The sequence below is a fragment of the Mobula birostris genome, chromosome 13 (genome assembly GCF_030028105.1).
Source record: "Mobula birostris isolate sMobBir1 chromosome 13, sMobBir1.hap1, whole genome shotgun sequence".
Taxonomy (NCBI): Eukaryota; Metazoa; Chordata; class Chondrichthyes; order Myliobatiformes; family Myliobatidae; genus Mobula; species Mobula birostris.
In genome coordinates this window covers 73,676,660-73,703,497 of record NC_092382.1, presented here as the reverse complement: position 1 = coordinate 73,703,497, position 26,838 = coordinate 73,676,660, and the positions used below count along the sequence as shown (strand labels likewise).

General features: G+C 45.2%; 1 protein-coding gene across 2 annotated transcripts; it reads right to left on the bottom strand.

Annotated features, from left to right (window-relative positions):
- Window positions 1-95: 95 nt before the first annotated feature.
- Window positions 96-16,126, bottom strand: LOC140206982 (NACHT, LRR and PYD domains-containing protein 3-like). Of its 2 annotated transcripts, XM_072275302.1 has the most exons (8): window positions 16,040-16,126; window positions 13,387-13,558; window positions 13,222-13,287; window positions 3,044-4,781; window positions 1,520-1,606; window positions 1,194-1,364; window positions 872-1,039; window positions 96-708 (listed from the first exon to the last, which is right to left on the bottom strand). In XM_072275302.1, exons 1-8 carry the CDS (start codon window positions 16,109-16,111, stop codon window positions 621-623), a joined length of 2,562 nt encoding a protein of 853 aa, XP_072131403.1. In that variant the 5' UTR covers window positions 16,112-16,126; the 3' UTR covers window positions 96-620. The 2 variants fall into 2 exon arrangements, with proteins under 2 accessions (XP_072131403.1, XP_072131402.1); XM_072275301.1 differs by lacking the exons at window positions 1,520-1,606; window positions 13,222-13,287; window positions 13,387-13,558; window positions 16,040-16,126 and having other exon boundaries at window positions 3,044-4,788.
- Window positions 16,127-26,838: the final 10,712 nt, after the last annotated feature.

The window sequence follows — 26,838 nt, the reverse complement described above, 5'->3', positions numbered from 1 at the left end:
ACTGGAGTTTAGACGAACAGCGACTGTTTTTATTTACTAGAGCGGAGGAGGCTGAGAGTAGATCTGATTGATGTTTCTAAGTTTATGAGCGGCACAGATATACAAGACAGACAGTATCTTTTCTTCAGGGTTGAAATTTCCAGTAGAAGGGGCCATGAATTTAAGATCAGATGGGGATAATTCTAAAGGACATGTGAGGTACAGTTTGTTTTTCAATTTGAGGTTGTGGGTATTTGTCAATTTAACATTATTATTTCGGCCACACTGCGGAATGTACCGTCCTCAGCAAAGTGGGCAAAAGGATTCACTCCCCGGATTACCCCATCCCGGGACTGGTGTCCCATGAGCACTGCCTCCGGGCTCTTACTGCCTGTGTAATTACCCAGGGCATCACTTGGGGGCGCTCTCCGGACTGAACATACATCGGAGGCAGTTCCACTGATCCGGAGGTGGAATTACGTCTCTGGAACTGACTCTGACGTCACAGTGCGCGCTGCTGGAGACGGGGTCCGTCAGAAACTTTGGGAATTAAATCTGTCACGGTCCATTAAAGGCGCGGGGGAGGGGGTGGGCGGAGAGTCTGTCAAACTGTGGGTGGGGATGTGCACACATTCAGATGTTCACAGTATCAGACTCAGTCCGGATCTGAGTTCCTGCAGAGACTTCAGTTCCTCTTCCCCGGTCCAACTGATCCGATTGTCCCACAGCCTGAAACAGATGGAAGAATGAAGAGGAAATAACAAATTACACAACAGTGTCAGCAACAGAGGACTAGGGTTAATGTTTCAACAACATTCACAGACAAACACAAGCGGAAACCCGGCGGATCCGCTGATATTTTATGACATTGAATATGAACACAATCACTCACCAGATCCGCTCCAGATTCGGGAGGGCCAGTATGAGGCGGCGAAGAGCGGGGACAGATTGGTCTGTGAGCGAGTTTGATCCCAGATCCAGCTCTGCCAGTGATTGGGTTGCACTGAGAGCGGAGACGAGATCATCGACACCAGCATCAGTGAGACCGACCTTGTACAACCTGGAGATGAGAGAGAGTGAGGGTGAAGGACACCGAGAGACAGTGGACGCTATGAATCTCGAATGTTGACCAATAAGACAATTCTGATCACATTAATGTTCAGCGTCAGACACCCAGTGACTGTAAAGACAATCTCCCACAGTCTTACACTTACCACAGTTTCTGCATTTTACACTCCGAGTTCGTCAGAGCCTCAGACACCAGTTTCACCCCTGAATCTCCTAGTTCATTTTCATTCAGGTTCAGCTTCGTCAGTGAAGGGTTTGTGCTGAGAGCGGAGGCAAGATGCTTGGCACCAGAATCTGTGAGACCGACATTGCTCAGCCTGTGGATGAAAGGGAGAGTGTGGGTAAAGGCCACAGAGAGACAGGAGACGGTAGAAATTCCCAGTGTTTATCAGTAATACAATTACTGATCACCTTAATGTTCAGTGTCAGATACCCAGTGACTATAACCGCAATATCCCTTTCTGACACTTACCATAGTGTCTGTATTTTACACTCTCGATTCCTCAGAGCTGCAGACAGCAGTTTCACTCCTGAATCTCCCAGTTTATTCATCCCAAGTCTAAACACAAACAGACAAATTGATGAACAAATTGATTCAGACAGTGGTTCTGAGGGAATTCCTTTCACCCGGTATTTCAGGAAACATTAAACCCTTCAGTAAATCACTGACCAATTCACATGACTGTCAGTGTCCCTCACTGCCCAGCTCCGAATGTTAGTAATTTAGCCTGTCGGTGTGACTCTGTAAACTTTCTATATTCTGTCTCAGTCCCCGACGTTTGGAAAAAAAGTCCTGACGAGATGGTAGAAAGCTGCAGCGTTGGAGGGCTGGAAAAAGTCCCACAGGGAGGAAGAGTTGTGGATGAGAACGTGTCCATGGGAGATGGTGGAAGAAAAGCCCGCCAGGGCAAAAGGGATAGGCAGAGTAATCCCACAGGAGGAAGGGAGATGGGGAATAGAGATACCACGGGAAGAAAGGAGAATAGAGAAGAAAGATGCCACAGAAGGAAGGGAGATGGGAAAGAGATATCCCCACAGGACGAGGGGGGTGGAGAAGAGGGATTCCATGGGAGGACGGGAAATGGAGAAAAGAAATCCCACAGGAGGAAGGGGGATGTGGAAGACAGATGCCACAGGAGGAAGGGGGATGGAGTGGATAATTACCACAGGAGGAAGGAGAATGGAGAAGAGAGATCCCACAGGAGGAAAAATGTATGCAGAGGATAGATCCCAGAGGAGGAAGTGGGATAGGGAAGCTAGATCCCACAATGAAGGAAGATAGGTAAAGAGCCATCCCACAAGATGAAGAGGATATGGCAAAGACAGATCCCATAGGAGGAAAGGGAATGGGGAAGAGAGATCCCATAGGAGGAAAGGGGGATGAAAAAGAGAGATCCCATAGGAGGAAGGCAGATGGGGAAGCAAGATTCCACAACAGGATGTGATGCAGACGTAGATCGCACGGGGAGGGTTGGTCAGAATTGAACCCCACAATTGGAAGAGGTGATGCCCACATGAGTGTTGGGTATCTGGCAGTGAACAAAGTCACACTGTTGGAGTGATCGTGATAGTCACACGGGGGGAGAGGGGTTGGGAAGGATAATCTCGGGTATTTCTCTCCCTCTCACTGGGACATTTCTCTGATTCTCTCTTGTACTTCATCGGGAAGAGGGTGCGCAGATCCGTCATACCTGCTGCAGTCAGTGTCGGTGTCGATGTCAGTAACAGTGAGAAGGAACATTGTCAATTGACGTGTCACATGCAGCGAGAAACACGGCCATTCATGTGATTTACTACCATTAAACCAACGACCATTGTTCGCTCATCTGAAGTCTCCAACATCTCTATACACGAAACCATAGGGCACTCCCGTTCTTGATTTACTGACCGATCGCCTATTAATTTGTCACAAAAACTCATAATCTGCTTTACCTTTACATTAAAACAAAATAATGAAATACTTTCACAGATCAGACTGAGAAATAAGTGAAGTTACCCCAACTCCTGGCATTTGTGCAGCCCAGGTACCAGCCGCTGGATTCCTTCACACTGAATGTGGCAGCCAACTAGGTCGATATGTTTTATTGTATCACAGAGTCCGATGACATGAGACAGGACCGCACAGTCAATCGGGGTCAGTGTCATTCTACTGAATGAAAGTGTTTCCACAGATTCCAGTGCGGCCTGAGCCAGCCCACAATTCTGAGACTCAAACAGGTAGTGCAGTGTGTTCAGGAGGCTCCTTTTACCAGCTTCACTCCTCGTGTTTCCACTCTGGCGTTTAACCTCCTCCCTCACCCAGTCAATCACCCGGCAGGTTGTTTGACGGGGAAATGGTCCCAGAAACTCCTCCAGGCCCCGAGCTGTCATTGGAGAGGAGAGGCCAGCAACAAAACGGAGACACACCTCAAATCGGCCATCTGTTGTGTTGTGGGCTTCAGTGAGGAATTTCAGGATATCCCCGGGATGCGGATTCAGGAACTGTGCGAGTGCCGCTACAAACTCCTGGATGGTGAGGTGTGGGAATGTGTACACCACACATCGGGGAGAATCCTCTCTCTCCAAAAGCTCCATTAAGAACCCAGACAAGAACTGGGAAGGCTTCAGATTGTAGTTGATTAAATCTCCATTTGTAAATACAATCTTCTTGTCAAACACACCTCTGAAGGCCATCTGACCAACCCTGAGTAACACGTCACGGGGGTTCTCAATCTCACGGCCGTGGTTTTTCAGGATGTTGTAAATATAGTAGGAATAGAGTTGGGTTATGGTCTTGGGAACTCGCTGGGGGTCCCTGTCCCTTTTTGCGAAGAAGGGTCCCAGTGCCAGAGCGAGGATCCAGCAGTAGGAGGGATTGTAGCTCATGGTGTACAGGATCTCGTTCTCCTCCACATGTTTGAAAACAGCTTCTGCTACCGTCTTATCTTCAAAATGCCTCATGAAATATCCCTTCCGTTCTTCATCGACAAATCCCAGGATTTCAGCCCAGACATTGATTTCTGCCTTTTCTAATAAATGTAACACAGTGGGTCGGGTGGTCACCAGTACTGAACACCCTGGCAGCAGCTTGTGCTGGATTAAACTGTACACAATATCCGACACTTCACACCACCACTCGGGATCTGGGCACTTGTGCTGAGGTTCTGTATCTCTCCGACTGTCAGCAAAATCAATTTTATGTTTGAATTCATCCAAGCCATCGAATATAAACAGCAATCCCTCTGGGTTTTTCCAAACCTCTCTCAGGAAATTCCCAAAGTAAGGATACTGATCCAAAATCAGTTCCCTCAGGTTTATTCTGCAGTTAATGGAGTTTAAATCCCTGAATTTGAAACTGAAGACAAACTGGAATTGTTGGTATATTTTCCCCATGGCCCAGTCATAAACAATCTTTTGCACCATTGTTGTTTTCCCTATCCCCGGGACTCCAGCCAATGCTGCCGAACTCCCAGATTTGCATTTACTTTGGGAAAAGCTGCTCTGGAACAACTGATCAGTCCGGAGTTTTTCCAGCTCTCTGCGGAGATGTTGTTTTCTCCACTCCTCGTGGTCTCTGCCTCTCGCCAGCAGCTCGTGTTCCACCAGTCTCCGATCACGAATAGTAGAAATGACCGTGATCTCAGCGTATCGATCAACCAGCTGGAAAACATTCACCTTCTCCGTCATCAGGATCGTGTTCACGCTCAGTGTTTCGGTTTGTGCCCGCAGAGTCTCCTTGTGTTTCTGTTGAACATCTTCCATGGGAACAGAGAAAGAGTCAAAATGTTAGACGCCTCAACTCAGAATTTAGTAAACAACAAATAGTGCAGCACAAAGCTCTTGTATCAATTTAATTTATCAGAATATGTTCATACACTAAAGTAAATTTGGTTGCAGTGAATCAGAATTGTGACGAAAAACCAAGTTATCAGAAGATTGATGCTGATGAGAGAGATAAGGGGAACAATGGAGAAACATTCAAAATGCTAATAAGAGAGAAGAGCGAGATTAAAGAGAAAGAAAGACATTTCAGATATTGACAGATCGATTGCTTTGAACCTGAACTGTTTGAAGTTTAATGGACAGGCGATACCCCAGCAGGGGGATAAAAAGAACAGGTTCGCTAAGGCACGACACACACCACGAGATCACGAGATAATGAGACCCTGGAAGAGCGGTGTGCCCCCACAAGTTGGTTAAAGTTGGAGGTCTGGTTCGAGGGAACCGACCATAGACTGACAGGGTGAAAAGGAACGATCGGCGGGAACCTGGTGTGTGTGCCCGCCCTTGCCTGGGTGCCGGGTTCACCGCGGAAGAACGGTCGTATCCAGAACGGAGGGATCACAGTCGGTGACCACAGAAGACATAAATGGGTTCGCCCGAAAGCTAACTGCGAAGAACATCAAAGGTCTGTTTGAATCAAAATTTGCATTCTCTCTCTCTCTCCAACAGCACAACAGCGATTACTGCAAACTGTACTAAGCTGAACTGAACTCTGCGTCACTTGAGACTGATCATTTTACCCCTAGACTGCGATAGAACTTGGCTGACTCCTGTTACCCTAGTTCTGTGTACACGTGTGTATTATCATTGCTAACCTGTTTCATTTACATCCTTACGATTAGAGTACTGTGTTACTTATTTCTTTAATAAAACTTTATTAATTTCTGTTAAACCAGACTCCAACTAAGTGGTCCATTTCTGCTGGTTTGGCAACCCAGTTACGGGGTACGTAACAGAATAAAACAAAAGAAACCTACTGCATGTCGATCAGCAACGTTGTAGGGGTGGTGGGGGTCAGCTGTCAAGGTCTCGCAAAGCTGACTCAGACAATCAGCGTTTCTAATCAAACATAAATAATTTATTCACCCTACTATACCACGGATGCTGGACAACTCACCGAGATCATCCAGAAGAATGTCCGGGCCTGCAGATCTGCAGTCTCATGTCCACTAAACAGTATACACGGGAAATACTCAGCAGGACAGGGAGAATAAAAACATAGAGACATAGAAAACCTAGAGAACAATACAGACTCTTCAGCCAACAATTCTGTGCCGAACATGTCACTACCTTAGAATTGCCTAGGCTTTATCCATAGCCCTCTACTTTTCTCAGCTCCATGTCGCCATCCAGGAGTTTCTCAGAAGACCCTACCATTTCCGCTTCCACTAACGTCGCCGGCAGCCCATTCCACGCACTCACCACTCTCTGCGAAAGAAAACTTACCCCTGACATCTCCTCTGTACCTACTTCCAAGCACCTTAAAACTATGCGCTCTCGTGCTAGCCATTTCAGCCCTGGGGAAAAGCCTTTGACTATCCACTCGATCAATGCCTCTCATTATCTTGTACACCTCTATCAGGTCACTTCTCATCCTCCGTCGCTCCAAGGAAACAAGTCCGAGCACACTCATACTGTAAGGCATTCTACCCAATCTAGGAAACATCTTTGTAAATCTCCTCTGCACCTTTTCTATGGTTTCCACGTCCTTCCTGTACTGAGGCGACCAGAATTGAGTACAGTACTCCAAGTGGACTCTTACCACTGTCTTGTATAGCTGTAATATTACAACTTGGTTCTTAAAATCAATCCCACGACTGATGAAGGCCAATGCACCATATGCCTTCTTAACCACAGAGTCAACTTACATTGCAACTTTGAGTGTCCTATGAACTCGGACCCCAAGATCCCTCTGATCCTCCACACTTCCAAGAATCTTACCATTAATGCTATATTCTGCCATCATATTTGCCCTAACAAAATAAACCATCTCACACTTATCTGGGTTAAACTCTATTTGCCACTTCTCAGCCCAGTTTTGCATCCCATCAATGTCTCGTTGTAATCTCTGACAGCCCTTCACACTATTCACTACACCCTCAAACTTTGTGTCGTCAGCAGATTTACTAAACCATCCCTCCACTTCCTCATCCAGATCATTTATAAAAATCACGAACAGTAGGGATCCCAAAACCGATCCCCAAGGCACACCACTGCTCTGGAGAAAGGGAGAGAGTGGATGCTACAGATCTATTATTCAAATTGAACTAAAATTTTGAAAAGCAGGATCATTTCCAATCCCGGTAGCATCTGGTAAACCTCTCTTCTCCGAGTTCTCCAGATCCTTCCTGTAATGGACCGACAGAATTGAACCAATTCTCCAAGTGCAGCCAAACCAAAGTTTTATACATCTGTAACCTAAAGCTTCGATAGACTTAGTGCTCCGTACAATGAAGTGAACTATGTGATCGTATCTTCTTCATTTACCTGTGTTGTCACACCTAGCGAGCTACGGACATTGACAACAAACCCCCTCTGCACCTCAATGATGTTAGCGTCTGCCAGCTACTTTAAACATCCCCCATACCTTCACACTTTTCTGGATTAAACTCCATCTGCTATTTGCCCACTCGCCTCTGCAACTGATCTATACCCCACTCAACGGCTGTGAAGGCGGATGAAGGCTGCAACAAATCCACCAGCTCCAATCGTCGTGGTTTCCATGCCATTGGAATCAGTTGGTTGATTTGTGAAGTATTGTGTGCTTCTTGGAGTGCAACATCAAGTATTCGTTAAACAAATTCACGCACAGGCGTCTTCGCTCTGGGGACCACTTCTTCAGAATGAAGACCATCATCCTCGACCTCGAGGGATAGCCACGACGATACCCCACTGGACTCTTTGAGACTCTTCTCCCCTCTCCATTACTCATTGTCTCACCTCAGCTTCAGAAACCATATATTTCATTTGCAGACTAAATTCACAACATTTCCCGTCACCGTCACGGGACGGTGACAAACTATGCTCTAATCCTCTTTGCAACATGCCGGTTCGAAATTCTGATCAGCTGATATATATCGACTCTCACCAGACGGAGATTTGCCCTGTAACAGTTGCTCCTCACCTGACTTCTACCATTTAATCTGCCTTCCCCAATTTAACATCCCCACCCTGTGTATCACCTAAGCTGCAGACCTCTCTTTATTCATAACCATCTCAGAACTTGAGTTGTGTTCATTGTTCCCGAAACCTCTCCCACTGAAACCCGAGCCCGTCCTGAGATAAGGGATAGCCGATGTCAATGTAGGACCTGGTCTGGATGAGGTGTGGGAAAGTTACTTGCAGTGAAAGTACACCTGAAGAATGTGAAACCTCACGGTATGTCAGGATCCTGACAGGAGTGTGCGGGACCTCAGCGTGTTCCGGAGCCTTGTAAAGTAGTTAAAGGGTTTCACATTGTGTGACGGCTCTTGCAGGAGTGTATGGCATCTCGCAGCGTGTAGGTAGATGGCAAGAGGCTTGTGGAGTCTCACAGCGTGTCAGCCCCTGCCAGGGGCGTGTGGTGTCTAGCGGTGTGTCAGTACCCTGCCAGAGACGTGCAGGGTTTCACAGCGCATTAGGATCCTGCCAGGGGCGTGTGGTGTCTAGCGGTGTGTCAGTACCCTGCCAGAGATGTGCAGGGTTTCACAGCGCATTAGGATCCTGCCAGGGGTCTGTGGTGTCTAGCGGTGTGTCAGTACCCTGCCAGAGATGTGCAGGGTTTCACAGCGCATTAGGATCCTGCCAGGGGTGTGTGGTGTCTAGCGGTGTGTCAGTACCCTGCCAGAGATGTGCAGGGTTTCACAGCGCATTAGGATCCTGCCAGGGGTGTGTGGTGTCTAGCGGTGTGTCAGTACCCTGCCAGAGATGTGCAGGGTTTCACAGCGCATTAGGATCCTGCCAGGGGTCTGTGGTGTCTAGCGGTGTGTCAGTACCCTGCCAGAGATGTGCAGGGTTTCACAGCGCATTAGGATCCTGCCAGGGGTGTGTGGTGTCTAGCGGTGTGTCAGTACCCTGCCAGAGATGTGCAGGGTTTCACAGCGCATTAGGATCCTGCCAGGGGTGTGTGGGGTTTCCAAATAACAGGTATACTCTACATAGACGTTTATTGTGTAACGGATCTTGAAAATGACATTTTAGTCTTCACCATGTATCCGGGGCCAGCAAATACCGTTTATATCATCTTCTTAGAGAGTTGAGAGTTCTGAGGAAAACACTGGTGATCTGGCGCTAAACGATGCAGGCATGTTTTCTCAGTAGCCATTCATTCAACGTATTCGAGTGAGACAGGGAACGTAGGAAAGCATGGATTGTATAAACAGTTACATTAGAGAATAGCAAACTAGTAGAGAAGTTGTTCTTTAAAGATCCAGGGGAGTATCTATTGCATGTTCAGAAGTGGTTACCTAGAGTGCCAGGATTTAGGTGTTTCAGAAAGAACAGGGAGGAAGACAAAAGGGGTGGGCGTGGCACTGCTGATCAGAGATAATGTCACGGTTGCAGGAAAGGAGGAAGTTATGGAGGGATTGCCTACTGAGTCTCTGTGGGTGGAAGTTATAAACAGGAAGAGGTCAATAACTCTACTGGGCGTTTTTTTATCGACCTCCCAATAGTAACATGGACATCGAGCAGCAGATGGGGAGACAGATTCTGTAACGATGCAAGAATAACCGGGTTGGCGTGGCGGGAGGTTTTAATTTCCAAAATATTGATTGCAATCACCCTAGAGCAAGGGCTTCAGATGAGGTGGAGTTTGCTAGGTGTATTCAGGAAGGTTTCCCGATATAATATGTAGATAAGCCTACAAGAGGAGAAGCTGTACTTGATCTGGTATTGGGAAATGAACCTGGTCAAGTGTCAGATCTCTCAGTGGAATAGCATTTTGGAGATAGTTATCACAATTCTGTCTCCTTTACCATAGCATTAGAGCGGCGTAGGAACAGACAAGTTAGGAGTGAGGAGAAATATGAAGTAATTGGGCAGGAACTTGGAATCATAAATTGGGAACAGATGTTCTCAGGGAAATGTATGGCAGAAATGTGGCAAACGTTCAGGGGATATTTGCGTGGCATTCTGCATAGGTGCGTAGGGTACAGGAACCGTGGTGTACAAAAGCTGTTGAAAATCTCGTCAAGAAGAAAAGAAAAGCTTACAAAAGGTTCAAAAATCTAGGCAATGCTAGAGACCTAGAAGATTATAAGGCTAGCAGGAAGGCGCTTAAGGATGAAATTAGGAGAGCCAGAAGGGGCCATGAGAAGGCCTTGGCGGGAAAGATTAAGGAAACCACCCAAGGCATTCTACAAGTATGTGAACAGCAAGATGATAAGAGAGAATAGGACCAATCAAGTGTGACAGTGGAAAACTGAGTATGGAACCGGAAGAGATAGCAGAGGTTCCTAGTAAGTACTTTGCTTCAGTATTCACTACGGAAAAGGATCTTGGCGAGCATACAGACATGAAGAAAGAGGACGTGCTGGAGTTTTTGGAAAAGTCTCCGGGACCAGACGAGATGCACCCCAGGTTACTACGGGAGGCGACGGAGCAGATTGATGAGTCTCTGGCAACTATCAACGCATCATCAATCGGGACAGGAGAGGTTCCAGTGGGTTGTAGGTTTGTAGATGTTGTTCCCTTATTCAAGAAAGGGAGTAGAGATTGCACTGGAAATTATAGACCAGTGAATCTTACTTCAGGAATTGGTAGACCGATGGAAAAGACACTGAGAGGCAGGATTTATGAACATTCAGAGAGGCATAATATGATTAGGAATAGTGAGCATTGTTTTATCAAAGGCATGTCGTGCCTTACGAGCCTGATTGATTTTTTTTGAGGATGTGACTAAACACATTGATGAGGTAGAGCAGTAGATGTACAGTATAATGGATTTTAGCAAGGCATTTGGCATGGTACCCTATGCAAGGCTTATTGAGAAAGTACGAAGTCATACGATCCAAGGGGGCATTGCTTTGTGGATGTAGAACTGGCTTGCCCACAGAAGGCAAAGTGTGGTTGTAGGTGGTTCATATTCTGCATGGAGGTCGATGACTCAGGGATCTGTTCGGGGTCCCTTTCACTTCGTGATTTTTATCATTGACCTGGATGAGGAAGTGGAGTAATGGATTAATACATTCGCTGATGACACAAAGCTTGGGAGAGTTGTGGATTGTGTGGAGGGCTGTCAGAGGTTACAGCGGGACATCGATAGGATGCAAAATTGGGCGGAGAGATGGCAGATGGAGTTTAACCCAGATAAGCGTGAGGTGGTTTATATTGGTAGGTCAAATATGATGGCAAAATATAATATCAATGGTAAGCCTTTTGGCAGTGTGGAGGATCGGAGGGATCATGGGGTCCGAGTCCACAGTACACTCAAAGCTGCTGCGCAGGTTGACTCTGTAATTAAGAAGGTATACGGTGCATTGGCCTTCATCAACCGTGGGACTGAGTTTAAGAATTGAGATGTAATGTTACGGCTACATAGGACTCTGGTCAGACCCCACCTGGAATACTGTGCTCGGTTCTGGTCACCTCAGTACAGGAAGAATATGGAAAATATAGAAAGGGTGCAGAGGGGATTTACAAGGATGTTGCCTGGATTAGGGAGCATGCATTTTGAGAAGAGGTTGAGTGAACTCGGCCTTTTCTCTCTGGAGGATGAGAAGTGACGTGACAGAGGTGTACAAAATAATGAGAGGCACTGATCGTGTGGATAGTCAGAGGCTTTTTCCCAGGGCTGAAATGGCTAGCATGAGAGGACATAGTTTTAAGGTGCTTGGAAGTAGGTAAAAAGGAGATGTCAGGGGTAAGTTTTTTACGCAGAGAGTGGTCAGTGTTTGGAATGGTCTGCCGGTGGTGGGAATGGGTACGATAGCGTCTTTTAAGAGACTCCTGGATAGGTACATAGAGCTTCGAAAAATAGAGGGCTATGCGTAAACATAGGTAATTTCTGAAGTAACTGACATTACTCAATGTTAGGCGCAGCATTGAGGGCCGATGGGCCTGCATTGTGTTGTAGGTTTTCTACATATCTATATTTCTAAGTCAGTGTGAGAATTCTACAGCTGTATCTGTTCCCTTGGCAAGCAGCATGAAGAACATTGAAGAATAATTTTGCAGGCAATTTGTAGAGATATACTAAGTCAGTGGTGCAAGGAAACTGAGGGGTTTTGGTGGCAGAATATGGACCGAAACAATAATTACGGAAGTGACAGAGACTGAGAGGTCTTTCTAAAGTTCCTAATTAGCCTATCTCAGGTCCTATAAGAACAATAACATATTTGGAATTTGTTCTTGGAAATGAGAGACGCTGAACCAGGACACTGGCAGGGATTCCTCATGTTTCTGATGAAGACTTTCGAATACTGAGATACAACATTGGCTACTGTAAGATTAATAACTGTTGCAATATCTGTCTTTCCTTCGCCCTCACTTCTGTTAGATGTGCAGTTGGATGATACAACACTGTCTGTGAATATGAAGCTTTTCGGACTCTGAGCACTTGCACTGCCCAGGGCTCCATTTCCACAGGCACAATGTGCTTATGGATGAAGTGAGCTTCTCATCAGTCTGGAGCATGTAATTTATCTCAACATTTTTTTTATCGATTTCTTCAGTTCTTCTCAGTTTCCTCGCCGCATTAACACAACACTGGGTTTCTCTGACCTAATTGACAGCTCTTACCCGTCCACAGTTTCCATCACACACCACAGGCAGACATGAATTTCAGTTCTGTAGATTTTTCAACCCTCACTGCCCCCCCACCCTCCCCTCACCTCCACTGTCTCCTGATGGACTTCCCACTGTTTGCATTAAGAGAGTGCAGATATAAACAGACTGGGTTACAGTTGCTTTTTTGGGATTGGACAGGTTAGTTGGAATATGACCTGGTTTTCTGTTTAAAGGGAAGCTGTTGCTGGTATTCTGTGACTAGAACTTCAATCGATGTCCAACTCGAAGAACTGATTATCTGCGGGGACTGACGGAGTTTAGAGAAATGAATTAGGATGAGGGATGTTCGGCAGTGGGGAAGGGGGAGAGAGGCAGGTAGGGTGAGGTTTCGACCTTTTGGGGTGTAGAGGTTTCCCAGATTTCCCCTCCACCGGATTGCTCCTTCGTATGCTCTGACCCCGGTGGAAGCAGCTGTAGTTCCAGGCACCAGAGAGGAGTCACCCCTTTCCTCAAGTCCCGACTCTCAGCCTCGTTCCTCATTATGTCCTCTGAAAACTCTTCCTCCAGGAGACGATGTTTCTATGTGCCTTAGTATGTACTGTGTCACAGTGACGACATTTACCTGGTCAAACCCCCGTGACTCATCAACATGACCGTTCTGCGCAAGTGTCAGCGGTTGGTGGAAACAGCATTTTCTTCACCTACCTTTCAGCTCACTGGGGATCTCCCGTAAACCTTGAGCGGGGTCTGATCGCTCGTACGGTGCACAACCTGTTTAATTTTAAACAGTTTGGTGAAATCAGATGTGTTGAATTATAAAGTGTGCATTGTTTGAATCCGAATTGACATTAATCTCTACTATTATCTCACCATATTCCTGTATTTCTTTAAGTATTTTGTCCAACTTTGGGACGCCATTCCGCATTTTCACAAACGATTCCCACATCACCCTCCGGGCGCGGGAGCCTCTCTCAATCACCAGGCTCAAGAGGAGTTTAGAACCATCCGCCAACTCTCCCTTATCAGCGAGATCAGAGATTTTCTGTGAGGTGCAGAAATGAACATATTGGGGACTGCCAGATTCACAGAGAATGCGAAGTAAGCGATGTTCCCTTTATCGGGATCACACGGCCGGATGCCGATCCTCTCTGGAGATGGGCTGTACATTCAGAGCAGAGAACAGAGAGGGGCATTCACCGTGAACCTGGCCCACCAGTCAATGAGATCCTGGCTGGTCTGTGACAGCTTTGTTACAATGATTCCAACCCATAAATAATTCCTCATCAGATTTGACAGTGTCAATAAGAAATCATAAAATATGATTTATCATAAAGCAGATGAACAAAGAAGTCAAGAAGCTTTTTTTATAGCACGTGTTCAGTCTCAGAGAAGTTACAGAAAAGATGATGCGATTAATCTCAGTCTGCCAGTATCCAACATGACGGCGACTGGCACCCACTGTATTTCCATTTTCTTTTCTGGTGGCGTTTCTTCAGTGATTACATCACAACATCACAACATGGTAGTGTACCACGCAAGACACAGTTTGCAGTTACAAATTATAACACAAGCACCTCCACCCAAAAGAGAACACTGTCGAGTTCCTGTGACACCCACAGATGATGCCCAGGTTTTCACTGAAATCCTACGGTCACGCTCTGCGATCGTCCTAAACCGAAATACCGTATCATATTTCTATTTAATGTCCATTATGTTAAGCCTATACAACAGTTACCCGCTTCCCTCGCTGTGAAAATGAGCAATCACCCACCAGTCCGGGGGATATTTTCACCCCTTTTCTGTCATTGGTGCAGATTTATAATTTTGTGATTGTACAGGGCATGCAAAATTTGGGCACCCCTGGTCAAAATTTCTGTTACTGTGAATCGTTAAGTGAGTAGAAAATGAACTGATCTCCAAAAGACATGAAGTTAAAGATGAAACATTCTTTTCAACATTTTAAACAAGATTAGTGTATTATTTTTGTTTTGTACAATTTTAGAGTGAAAAAAAAGGAAAAGAGCACTATGTAAAAGTTTGGGCACCCCAAGAGATTTGAGCTCTCAGATAACTTTTACTAAGGTCTCAGACCTTAATTAGCTTGTTAGAGCTATGGATTGTTCACAATCATCGTTAGGAAAGACCAGGTGATGCAAATTTCAGAGCTTTATAAATACCCGGAATCCTCAAACCTTGTCTCAACAATCAGCAGCCATGGGCTCCTCTAAGCAGCTGCCTAGCGCTCTGAAAATTAAAATAAATGATGCCCACAAAGCAGGAGAAGACTATAAGAAGATAGCAAAGCGTTTTCAGGTAGCCGTTTCCTCAGTTCATGAGGTAATTAAGAAATGGCAGTTAACAGGAACGGTGGAGGTCAAGTTGAGGTCTGGAAGACGAAGAAAGCTTTCAAGAGAACTGATCGTAGGATTGCTAGAAAGACAAATCAAAACCCCGTTTGACTGGAAAAGACCTTGAGGAAAGTTTTGCAGACTCTGGAGTGGTGGTGTACTGTTCTACTGTGCAGCGACACCTGCACAAATATGACCTTCATGGAAGAGTCATCAGAAGAAAACCTTTTCTGCGTCCACAAAATTCAGCGTCAGAAGTTTGCAAAGGAACACTTAAACAAGCCTAGTGCATTTTGGAAACATGAAGTTGAAATAGAACTTTTTGGCCGCAATGAGCAAAGGTATGTTTGGAGAAAAAAGGGTGCAGAATTTCATGAAAAGTACACCTCTCCAACTGTTAAGCATGGGGGTGGATCGATCATGCTTTGGGCTTGTGTTGCAGCCAGTGGCACGGGGAACGTTTCACTGGTAGAGGGAAGAATGAATTTGATTAAATGCCAGCAAATTTCTGGAAGCAAACATCACACCGTCTGTCTTCTACAACAGGATAATGATCCTAAACACACCTCAAAAATACAAAATGGACTACCTCAAGAGGTGCAAGCTGAAGGTTTTGCCATGGCCCTCTCAGTCCCCCGACCTAAATGTCATCGAAAATCTGTCGATAGACCTCAGAAGAGCAGTGCACGCAAGACGGACCAAGAATCTCAGAAAACTAGAAGCCTTTTGCAAGGACGAATGGGCGAAAATCCTCCAAACAAGAATTCAAAGACCCTTAGCTGGCTACAGAAAGCGTTTATATTATGTGATATTTGCCAAAAGGGGTATTACTGAGTACTGACCATACAGGGTGCCCAAACTTTTGCTTCGGGCCCTTTTCCTTTTTTGTCATTTTAAAACTGTAAAAGATGGAAATTTAAAAAAAAAAAACACTTAAAATATTAAAGAAATGTGTCATCTATAACTTTATGCCTTTTGGAAATCAGGTCATCTTTTACTCGCTTAACTATTCACAGTAACAGAAATTTTGACCAAGGGTGCCCAAACTTTTGCATGCCACTGTATATTCAGTATTTATTTCCCAGTTGTTCATTTATCTGCTTTAATATCCGATGAGTCAGATTTTGGACACCTATGATGTGTGAACATTCAAACCCATTCTCTCGCTCACTTACCCGATGTTCCTCTTCACTGAACTGATTCTCGAACGTTAACGCCAGGCTCATTCCGTGCACCACTCCTTCCATCGCCTGCTCCAGCCTGTCCCGGTAGAAGTCAATCAACTGCAGAAGCTTGAAATCGTTCCAGTTTGCCAGGAGCTCGGTGATTACTGAGCTCGGACCTGTGGAGCGAAGCGAAGGAAACTAAAGACATTATCGAACCTTTATTGCTCAACACCTTTCCATCTAGAACCTAAGGTCGGTGCACCATGTTACCAAACACAATCAGAAATAGACACACACAGGTGTTACCATTTTGAAGCACAAATCAGGGAAGGACTTACACAGCGAAAGACATGGCACTGAGAAATATAGATCCAACTCCAAGGAATTTAATTAATTGATAGTGGCGTCACGTGGAGACAGGGTATTAAAGAGAGTCCTGGAACATTTAATTTTGTTAACCTAGCTACTGAGTAGAGAAATTGGAGCTGTATGAGTCGTTCGTGAGGTCTTGTTTGGAGTATTGCGTGCAGTTGCACCTTAGATCGACTTCAGTATATTTCAATTCTCATTAATCCCACCTGCATTTACCTACTTCTTGAGCTGAATGAATGGTTTGAGGTGGTTAACATTACACAGGTCTGTGAAAGTAGAAGTTAAAACGAAGATTAGGAACAGTATTTTGCTTAGCCTGACATCAGTGATGTGAACAATTCTCGGCCATTGTAGAAGCTGTATCAGGAGAAAATTCAAAAGGCCTAACAAATTCAGCAATGCTTTGTGAAACAGAAATCACACTGGCTGAACCCCTTGCAATACTTTTGAGGATGCAACTAGCAGAATATATAAGGAGAGACCAGCGAATGTAGAATATTAGGATTTTCAGTAAAATCACACATTACAGATTATCAGGCAAGCGTAAACCACGAGGGGTTGCGGATAAAGTAATGATACGGACACGAATTTGTTGATCGAATTACATAGATTAGGCATAAAGTGATTGTTTTCCGAATGGCAATGAGTGAGGAGTGGTACCACCGGAATCAATGCCAGGACCCGAGATATTCAGAAAGGCTATTTCCACGAGGGAAATAAATGAAACATCTCCATGTTTCTGAATGACCTAAATCTGGATGGAAGGCGAGAATCGAAGAGACAGGCTGCCGACAGATTTAAATTTGTCCAGGAAGTTGAGAAATACCTGGCAGATACAGTACGAATAACAAATATACGACTGGCCACTTTGGTGGAAATGACAGGATGGCTGCGTACCCGGGTGTTTTTCTGATGTTGACGCCTCTGAGTCTCGTCCCTCGCTGGCTCCATCAGCCATTGTGAAGACAGGTGTTAACAGATTCTAGTTCTCTGCAAGAAACAAAATCAAGAATAGGGTCCGGTATTAATTTAGGTATAAAGGAGAAAGCTGATATCTGTACAGAGCAACATACTGCCAAAAATATAGTCCTTCCCAATGAAATCATGATAAGGCTTGATCCTTCTGCACACACCCATAGAACTTCTGGAAGATACTTTATGGCCGGATGACTGGATGAGATGCCCGTGCTTTTCCAGGCAATCCCGTGACATGAGCAAGAGTGAGGTGTCACACTGGCTTGTCAAGTCAACAGAATGGCAATGCAGGTTGGAGGTCCTGAGCAGGAAACACATACAGCTTGTGCCCTCCGACCACTAGTGGCGCTATGGTGATCAATGGACATCTGGTACAGCAGCGAGTGCTCAAACACTTCTGCTGACCTTGGCACATCTATTCCTCACTTCGCCAAATTGTACACATTTCTCCATCACACCTGATTCTCAGAGTCTCCTTCCATTTTTTTTTAAATTACGAAGTATTGACGTCACTGGCAAGACTACATATCTTGTTTGAGGCAATGTGGAAAGCCAGTCCCGCGTACAGCATCACGATGTCTTGCCTTAAACCACTATATTTTCACTGGCAGGTCTTCAGCGCCTAAATTTCGTTCAGGATTTATTGGAGCATATCATCTGGTTACCACTGGATCGTTACATCCAATACAGCAAGTTTTACAAAAAATCTTCAAAATAATTTTAAATGCTGGAATTATTCAACAAGACAGACGGTGTAATACTTTTTTTCAGGTCGAGGGACCATAATCAGAATTGAGCCTGTCCACAGCTGTTCCCCAATCTACTGAACACTTCCAGTACACTCTGTTTGCGTTTCACATTTCCCTCACGGAAGATTTATTTTAATTATTTAATGGATAAGAATTTCATCAATTGCCTGTAAAATATATCCTGCAAAATTAAGCAAGACTATTGGAATACCATTCGATTTCCCTAATGCGACAATCTTCAATGTTTTATTAGATAGAGTACGTAACTGACAGCATGGAGCATAACCTCGATACGTCCCTTATCTTGTTTCATTGGGTCTGCACCCGAGATGACGCTCTGACTGCCGAGTGGCAGTCACCGGACCTTGATAAAATCACTGACCTGGGGATCGGGACGACACGCGGTCTGGGGATAGGGGCGCCGTGCGGACTCGTTGCGGTGGTGTTGGTGTTGTGTGAATAACTCTCCTTGCAGCTCGCAGACAATCAAGGGAGACCCTCATCACAAACAACCGAACAGAGAAATAATACATTTAAGGCCACGTGATTTCTTAGTTACCCGGACAACAATTCGGCAATATCTGAAGTTTATTGAACAGTTGCGTGCAACGGTGAGATGACTGTATTTCATAGGAATACCTTCACCGAAAGTTAGAGAGCAGCACACACAAACTTCTGGAAGAATTGAGCAGATAAGGCAGCTTCTATGGACAGGAATATTACAGTCGACGTTTCAGATCCGGGGCTTTTCATCCGGACGTTGATTCTCTATTCATCTCCCGAGATGCTGCTTGACCTGCTGAGTTTTGTGTGTGTTGCTCTGGATTTCCAACATTCTCAAATTTCTTGTTTTGTGACTAAATATATATTTCTCAGTAACCTACCTTGTACTGGGTCTCCCGATTCGGATCTCTTTGAGTCCGTTATTGTTTTTGTGGGTAAACGTGCACTCCGGAGTAAATATTACTTCCACTTGATAATCAGAAACAAAAAGATGGGTTTGTCAGTCGATACGCTTCTCCACTCCCCCCCCCCTCCCACCGCACCCCAAGCAGTTACTGTATTCGGTTTTGATCGGATTAGTGAGCTCAGATTAATTCACCGGGACGTCAGCAGTACACCGGACATTCAAAAGTGTCATGGAAGTGAGGTTCCTGCAGCGAAAATTACGACTGAGACGGTACTCAGGAGGCTTAATGGTCTGAGGGTGGATAAATCTCCTGGACCTGATGGAATGCACCCACGGGTTCTGAAGAAAGTAGCTCTAGCGACTGCGGTGGCGTTTACGATGATCTTTCAAGAATCGGTAGATTCTGGCATTGTACCGGGTAACTGGAAAATTGCAAATGTTACTCCGCTACTTAACAAGGGTGGGAGGCAGCAGAAAGGAAACTGTAGACCTGTTAGCCTGATATCAGTGGTTGGGAAGTTGTTGGAATCGATTGTTAGGGATGAGATTACAGCGTACTGGAGCCACATGACAAGACAGGCCAACGCCAGCATCGTTTCCTGAAAGGAAGATCCTGCAGTTCTTTGAAGAAATTACAAACAGGGTATACAAAGAAGATGCAGTAGAAATGGTGTACTTTGATTTTCAGAAGGCCATTTGACAAGGTGCCGCACATGAGGCTGCTTAGCAAGATAAAAGCCCATGGAATTACAGGGAAGTTACTAGTATGGATGGAGCACTGGCTGGTCGGCAGAAAAAAAAGAGTAGACGGAGGAATGGGTAGTGTTGAGGAAACAGAGAGCATGCAGAGAGACTTAGATATTTAGGGGAATAGGCAATGAATTGGCAAATGAAATACAATGTTGGAAGGTGTATGATCATGCACTTTGGTGGAAGAAATAAACTGGCAAACTGTTATTTACATGGGGAAAGCATTAAAATGCAGGGATGCCAAAAACTTGGGAGTCCTTGTGCAAGATGCCCGAAAGGTTAACCTGCAGGTTGAGTCGGTTGTGAAGAAGGTGAATGCAATGTTGGCATTCATTTCTAGAGGTGTAGAATATCAGAGCCGGGATGTGATGTTGAGGCTCTATAAGGCAATCGTAAGACCACACTTAGAGTATTGTGCAATTTTGGGCTTCTTATGATAGAGAGGATATACTGACATTGAACAGGGTTCAGAAAAGATTCAGTAGAATGATTGGAGGAATGAGAGGGTTACTGTATTAGGAAGGTCTGGCAGCTCTTGGGCTGTATTCCCTGGGGTTCAGGAGAATGAGGGGGGATCTCATAGAAACATTCCAAATGTTAAAAGGACTGAAAAGATTAGATATGACAAAGTTACTTCCCATTGTAGGGGATGCTAGGGCAAGAGGGCATGACTTCAGGATTAAAGGACGTCCTTTAAAAACTAAAAAAAACTGAGATGCAGAGAAATTACTTTAATCAGAGGGTGGTAAATCTGTGGAAATCCACAAGCGGCTATGGAGGCCAAGTCACTGAGTGTATTTAAGGCAGAGATAGACAGGTTCCTGATTAGCCAGGGCATTAAAGGGTTTGGGGTGAAAGCGGGGGAGTGGGCGTGAGTGGATGAAGTGGAGCCGCGCACGATTGAATGGCGAAGCAGAATGGAGGGGCTGAACGACCTACTTCTGCTCCTATATCTTATGGTTTTATGCCGCGACGCCTGGCACAGAATTGGACCGTTAATTGGCTCTGTTTTTGAAAACAGGGGCATCGGGAGTAATTAGGTCCAGATCTCATAAATGCTCATATTAGAGATAGGGGAGGGCCGTCTGAATAGGAAATACAACCATTAGCCACTCTATTCGGTGGATATGTATACCAGCTCGTCAATGCGATCCAGTGAGTCATGTGGCAGCAGCTCAAAACGTAAAAACATGCAGGCATGGTCAATACGTATGAAGGGTGTTCAGGGGAAACTTCAAGATGGGGAACAAAAGTGATCCAAATGTCTTTGACCGTGGGAGGATTGTTGGTGCCAATATCTCAGAAACTATTCAGCTCCTGGGACATTCACGCACAAATTGTTCCGTTTACAGAGAATCGTGCAAAAAACAAAAGCCAAAAAAAAAACAACAAATCAAGTGTGCGAGAACATCGCCCTAATGAGAGAGATCAGGGAGACCGGCCAGGCGGAAACAGGCAGTTATCTGGGCGAGAACCCGCTCTAATGAGAGAGATCAAGGGGACTGGCCAGACTGATTCAGTCTGATAGGAAACCGGCAGCAAATCAAATATGCACAAGTTATAAAAGTAGTGTGCAGTGCAGCATCACTGAACGGGTAACATACCGAGCATTGAACTGGACGAGCAACAGTAGCAGAAGGTCCCGAACATACACTCAGTTTCCACTTCATTAGGTACAGAACGAACATAATAAAGCGCCCACCGTGTCTGCACTTCGGTATGTTTTTGTCAACAGCCAGTGAATTTACTTGGAGAAAGTTTGTATTAAATACCGTTGCCTGCTGTACCCCGTTATTGCTAAAATAAAAAAAAACGCATACAGAAAAAACCAGATCCAACAAGCCGTGCGATTTTAGAGACCGTATTGATCTGGTAGTAACACTAGACGCATTGCCGCGACGAGTGGGCGCATTGAAACACCGTGACTTTTCCCCGTATAGTCTCTCTTCTTACCTTGTGCTCAACTCCTGAGTCTGGTCCCAGCCTATCGAAGCAGCTGAATTTTATTTTGGATCTTTTTGGATCTCCCCCTCCCCCTCCCACTTTCAAATCTCTTACTAGCTCCTTCTTCAGTTAGTCCTGACGAAGGGTCCCGGCCTGAAACGTCGACTGTACCTCTTCCGAGAGATGCTGCCTGGCCTGCTGCGTTCAGCAGAAACTTCGATGTGTGTTGCTTGAATTTCCAGCATCTGCAGATTTCCTCGTGTTTGAGCTGAATTTTATGTGCCCTAACCGTGAGGGAACACACCCTGAGCAAGGGTCAGTTGATAACACGCTCATAAACCTAAACAGCACACTTTTCAGCACGTAACGCCACATCCTGTTCCACAATGCTCATGTTAAAGCATTTGTATCGCTTGAATGCGCATTTCTAACATACGGTTCCAATCCGAGCTACTACGACAGTGCACAATTGCAATGAGTAACTTCCACTGGAAAATTTGATCTGCTCCAGAGAGCGATCACAACCCGCATCCTGGTTCCATTCGGTTGGTGTCGGCGCTTTGATTTATTATTCACCCTGGGCCCAGTTTATTGCCAGACTATAAACTCCAGTGACAGCTCAGGGCAAAGACCGCTGCGTGTTTACTGCACAGGCACCGCAGACGGAAGAACTCTGTTAGGTGTGATCATATATTTTGCCTTTGGAATATATATATTTTTATGAACACTGGATCCTTCCTTTCTCCAGCCTTAACTGCTTTCCCATCGCGTAGACTTGCGCTGATCTTAAAGTTAGCCCGTTTATACAGCCAGCTTTAGCAGTTGTCTGATGGTGGTCTATTGGAATAATGGGCCAGTTGGGGAGAAACATGCTGAGATTACCATTTCCCCCAGATAGCTACGGGTCAAAGTCGACAGCAGATTAAGAACCCCCTTCTCCTTCACTTTACTACTCACTCACTGGAAACACGTTACCATATCCCAGCAGCAATCATATCAAATTACGACCATTCTCGCCTGTGAATTTCCCTGATGTCTAATTTATTTTATACATACACTTACCGTTCTGCGTCAGAGGTCGATAGAAAACTCCTGAACATAAAATTAGCTGGATCTTTCATTTGTCAATGTGTTCTGTGGTATCAGCGACCTTAGACCTGCTTCAGCGAATAAACTCGTTAAAATTTTATGAACCGTAACAGTAGGTAAACACACCTTGAACACACCTTCAGATAATAACACACTCATAACCTGAACTTCACCCTTTACGCTACACCCTGTTTCATCACGCTTTTCTTCAAACACGCAAATACTCATTTTACATCAATGAGTCTTTGTAACATGTGTTACGAGTCAAAAATTATTAATTCAGAGCACCATAGCAGTGGCCACGTTTTCTCTGGAAAAAATTGTCTACTGCAGAGAGGAATTGCAACCTGCAGTTGGTTCGATTCGGTTGGTGTCGGCGCTTCGATTTATTCTTCAGCTTGGGACCAGTTTGTTGTCACACTATAAACTCCAGTCACAGCTCAGGACGAAGACCGCTGTGGAGGTATTACTCAGAGGCAGCAGAAGGAAGGACGCTGTGAAATATCATGAACTATTACACATTTTTCATTTTTTTCCCCTTTTGAACACGAGACATTTTCCCTCTCCTGGTTTTAACTTTGACCCAGCTGCCTGGAGCCGCACTGGTCTCAGAGTCAGCCCGATAATAAAACTGTCTTCAACAGTTGCACCCAGTTGCACCATTACAGCAATCGGCAAAGTAGCAGCTGTGCCGAGATTACAACTCCCAGAGATAACTACCGGTCAAAGGCGACAGCAACATAGGCGCGCCCTTCCCCTTCAGATGACCGTTCTTACTGGAAACAGTAGGTAACCAAATCACAGCACCAATCATATGACATCACGGCCATTTCCCGCGGATGAATTTGCATCCATCATACTTAACTGATAGATACATCTCTTCAGTAAGTGATGGAAAGACTAGCGACATTAAACTCACTGGGTCACTTATTTCTCAGGTCTGGCTGCTGTTTTATTGAATTCAGAGCAGGGTGTTTGACCTCTCAGGCATTTTCCACAGCTGAACTATGACCTCAGCGCGCCCTCTCTTGTGCCTGCCTGCAGCAGTTCCCTCCCTTGTCCATCGAGGGTCTGTGGAGTGCGGAACGAAACATACTGAGAGATAAATTGGAGCAGAATAAACAAAGGAGAGTCACTGAATGTTGTTTACTTGGATTTTCAGAAGGTCGTTGACAAAGTGAAGCACAGGAGTCTGCTAAAAAAGATAAACGTTCCTCATAATACAGTAAAGATACTGCCATAGACAGACGAATGGCTGACTGGGTGGAGGCAGACGGTGAGAATAAAGGGGAATTTTTTTTCTGGTCGGCTGCCGGTGACCAGTCGGAATTAGGGCATCATATGTCAATGAATCTGGATGATGAAACTGGTGCTTTTGCGGCCAAATTTGCGGACAATCCAAACATAGATTGTAGGGTAGGTGGTCTTGAGGAAGCAGAAAGTTTGCAGAAGACCTTGGACAGGTGAAGAGAGTAGGCAATGAAGCGGCAGATGGGCTGTATTGCAGGGAATTGTATGGAAATACACTTTGTTAGGAGCAATAAAGGTGAAGACTATTTTCTGATTGGGACAAATCAGAAAATAAGAGGTGTAACAGGAGTTCGGAGGCCTAGTGCGGGATTCTCTGAAGTTTAATTGACAGCTTGAGATGGAAATAAGAAAGGTAAATGCAGTGTCAGCATTTATTTCGAGAGAGTTAAGGCATCCGTTAGTCTTTCAAGACCATGGATCTGTGCCTGGAAAGTCTTCACTCTCCAGGGTGCAGACCTGGGCAAGGTTGTATGGAAGACCAGCAGTTGCCCATGCTGCAAGTCTCCCCTCTCCATGACACCAATGTTGTCCAAGGGAATGGTATTAGGATCCATACAGCTTGGCACCGGTGTCGTCGCAGAGCAATGTGTGATTAAGTGCCTTGCTCAAGGACACAACACGTTGCCTTGGCTGGGGCTCGTACTTCAGGTCGCCAGTCCAATGCCTTAACCATTTGGCCACGTGATCACGCTAGTTTCGAGAGAACTAGAAAATAAAAACGGATATGTAATGCTGAGCCTTTATAAGGTTTCGGTGGGGCCGCAGTTGGAATATGGTGAACGGTTCGGGTCCTTATCTAAAACGGATGTGCCGGCATTGGACAGAGTCCAGAGGGCGGTCACGAGAATGATGCCCGGAATAAAAGAGTTACGCATGAGGAATATTTTACGACCGTGGGCCTTGGTCGCTGGAATTTGGAAGAAGGAGTCGGGGATCTCATTGAAATCTATCGAATATTGACAGGTCGAGTTAAAATGGACCTGGAGAGGATTTTGATGTAGTGCTAGAGTAGAGGGTAAGAGGGCACAACCTCAGATAAGGACGTCACTTTAGAGAAGCAGATTCTGTAGCTTAAGGTTATGGGTTTGTGGAATTTATTGCCATGGGTAGCCATGAATGACAAGTAATTGGGCATACTTAAAGCCGCGGTTGAGGAGGAGGGCAGGTAATAAGGCTGTCAAATTTGACGAGGAGAAGACAAGGGAATGGGGATACGACTGATAATATGTATGACCACAGGGCTATAAGACATAGGAGCAGAATTAGGACATCTGGTCCATCGAGTCTGCTCCGCCATTCAATCATGGCTGATACTTTTTCTTCTCTCCTCATGAACTCCAGTCCCCATCCTTCTCCCCGTATCCTTTGATGCCATGTCCAATCAGAAACCTACCAATCTCTGCCTTAAGTACACCCATCGACCTGGCCTCCACAGTTGGATGTGGCAATATATACCACAAATTCACCACCCTTTGGGTGAAGAAATCTCTATGCATCTCTGTTTTGAAAGGGAGCCCCTCTATCTTGACGCTGTGCACTCTTGTCCTAGATTCTCCCATCATGGGAATCACCCTTTCCACATCTACTCTGTCTAGTCCTTTCAACATTCAAATAGTTTCAATGAGATCCTCCTCTCATCCTTCTGAATTCCAGCGAGTACAAACCCAGAGCCATCAAATGTTTCTCGTATGATAACCCTTCCATTCCTGGAATTATTCTTGTGAACTTCCTCTAGACTCTCTCCAAAGATAGTTTTCTGAGATGGGGGACCCAAAACTGTTGACAATACTCAAGGTAAGTCCTCAGCCGTGATGGAATAGCGGAGAAACACCGATGAGACGAATAGCCTAATTCTGCTCCTACAGTATATCTTGTGGCATTGAGGACAAATTTGGCGATAAACTAATGATGAATGTTGTTTTTCATGACTTATATGACAAACCGTCTGGCGTCCCTGTGACAGAAGTTGGAGCTTGGATGTTTTAAAGTGACAGATTCAACAAAGAGTCTCCCACATAAACATGTCGCGACGAGGATGGGATTCGAACCCAGCCGTGCAGAGCACAATGGATTAGCAGTCCATCGCCTTAACCTCTCGGCCACCTCGTCTGCTCTACTCTCTTGTTTCTAAGTTCTGAATTTCTTCAGAGCACTTACAGACTCTGCTTATCGTCAAAACATTTGTGTTCAGATTCTATGTCAATTAACTTTGCTCGCCGTGCTTACCAGAATTCATGGACGTGGATAAGGACAGTTTAAAGAGATTTGTACGAACCACAGGAAACATGGAAATAACTAATTCAGGCACTTTAAACGCTACGGACGTGCTGCGGCATAAGTATCGATTCCGTGCTCTGTAACTCGGAGAAACTCTGAATGTTTTGAGTTGTAAAATGAGATAAACTAATGTTGTATTAAATAAAATTTCAATAGCTTTGTTATCATGTTGCTTGATTTCAAGTAAACAGATATTATAGGAATTTGCCATCTGGTTCAGAATGACGATTTTTCCTGTTTTGGGCAAATGCAATAACACGATAACTACCACTTTATGACGCGCTGACGGCACGCCCGGCTGTGCGCAGCCGCAGACCCGAACATCCTAACGCTTACCCGACACATACACATGGCTGCTCGGTTCGGGAATACCAAACCAACGGCTGAAATACCTAAAAACAATTCGAGTTCACTCTATCAATAACGTATTT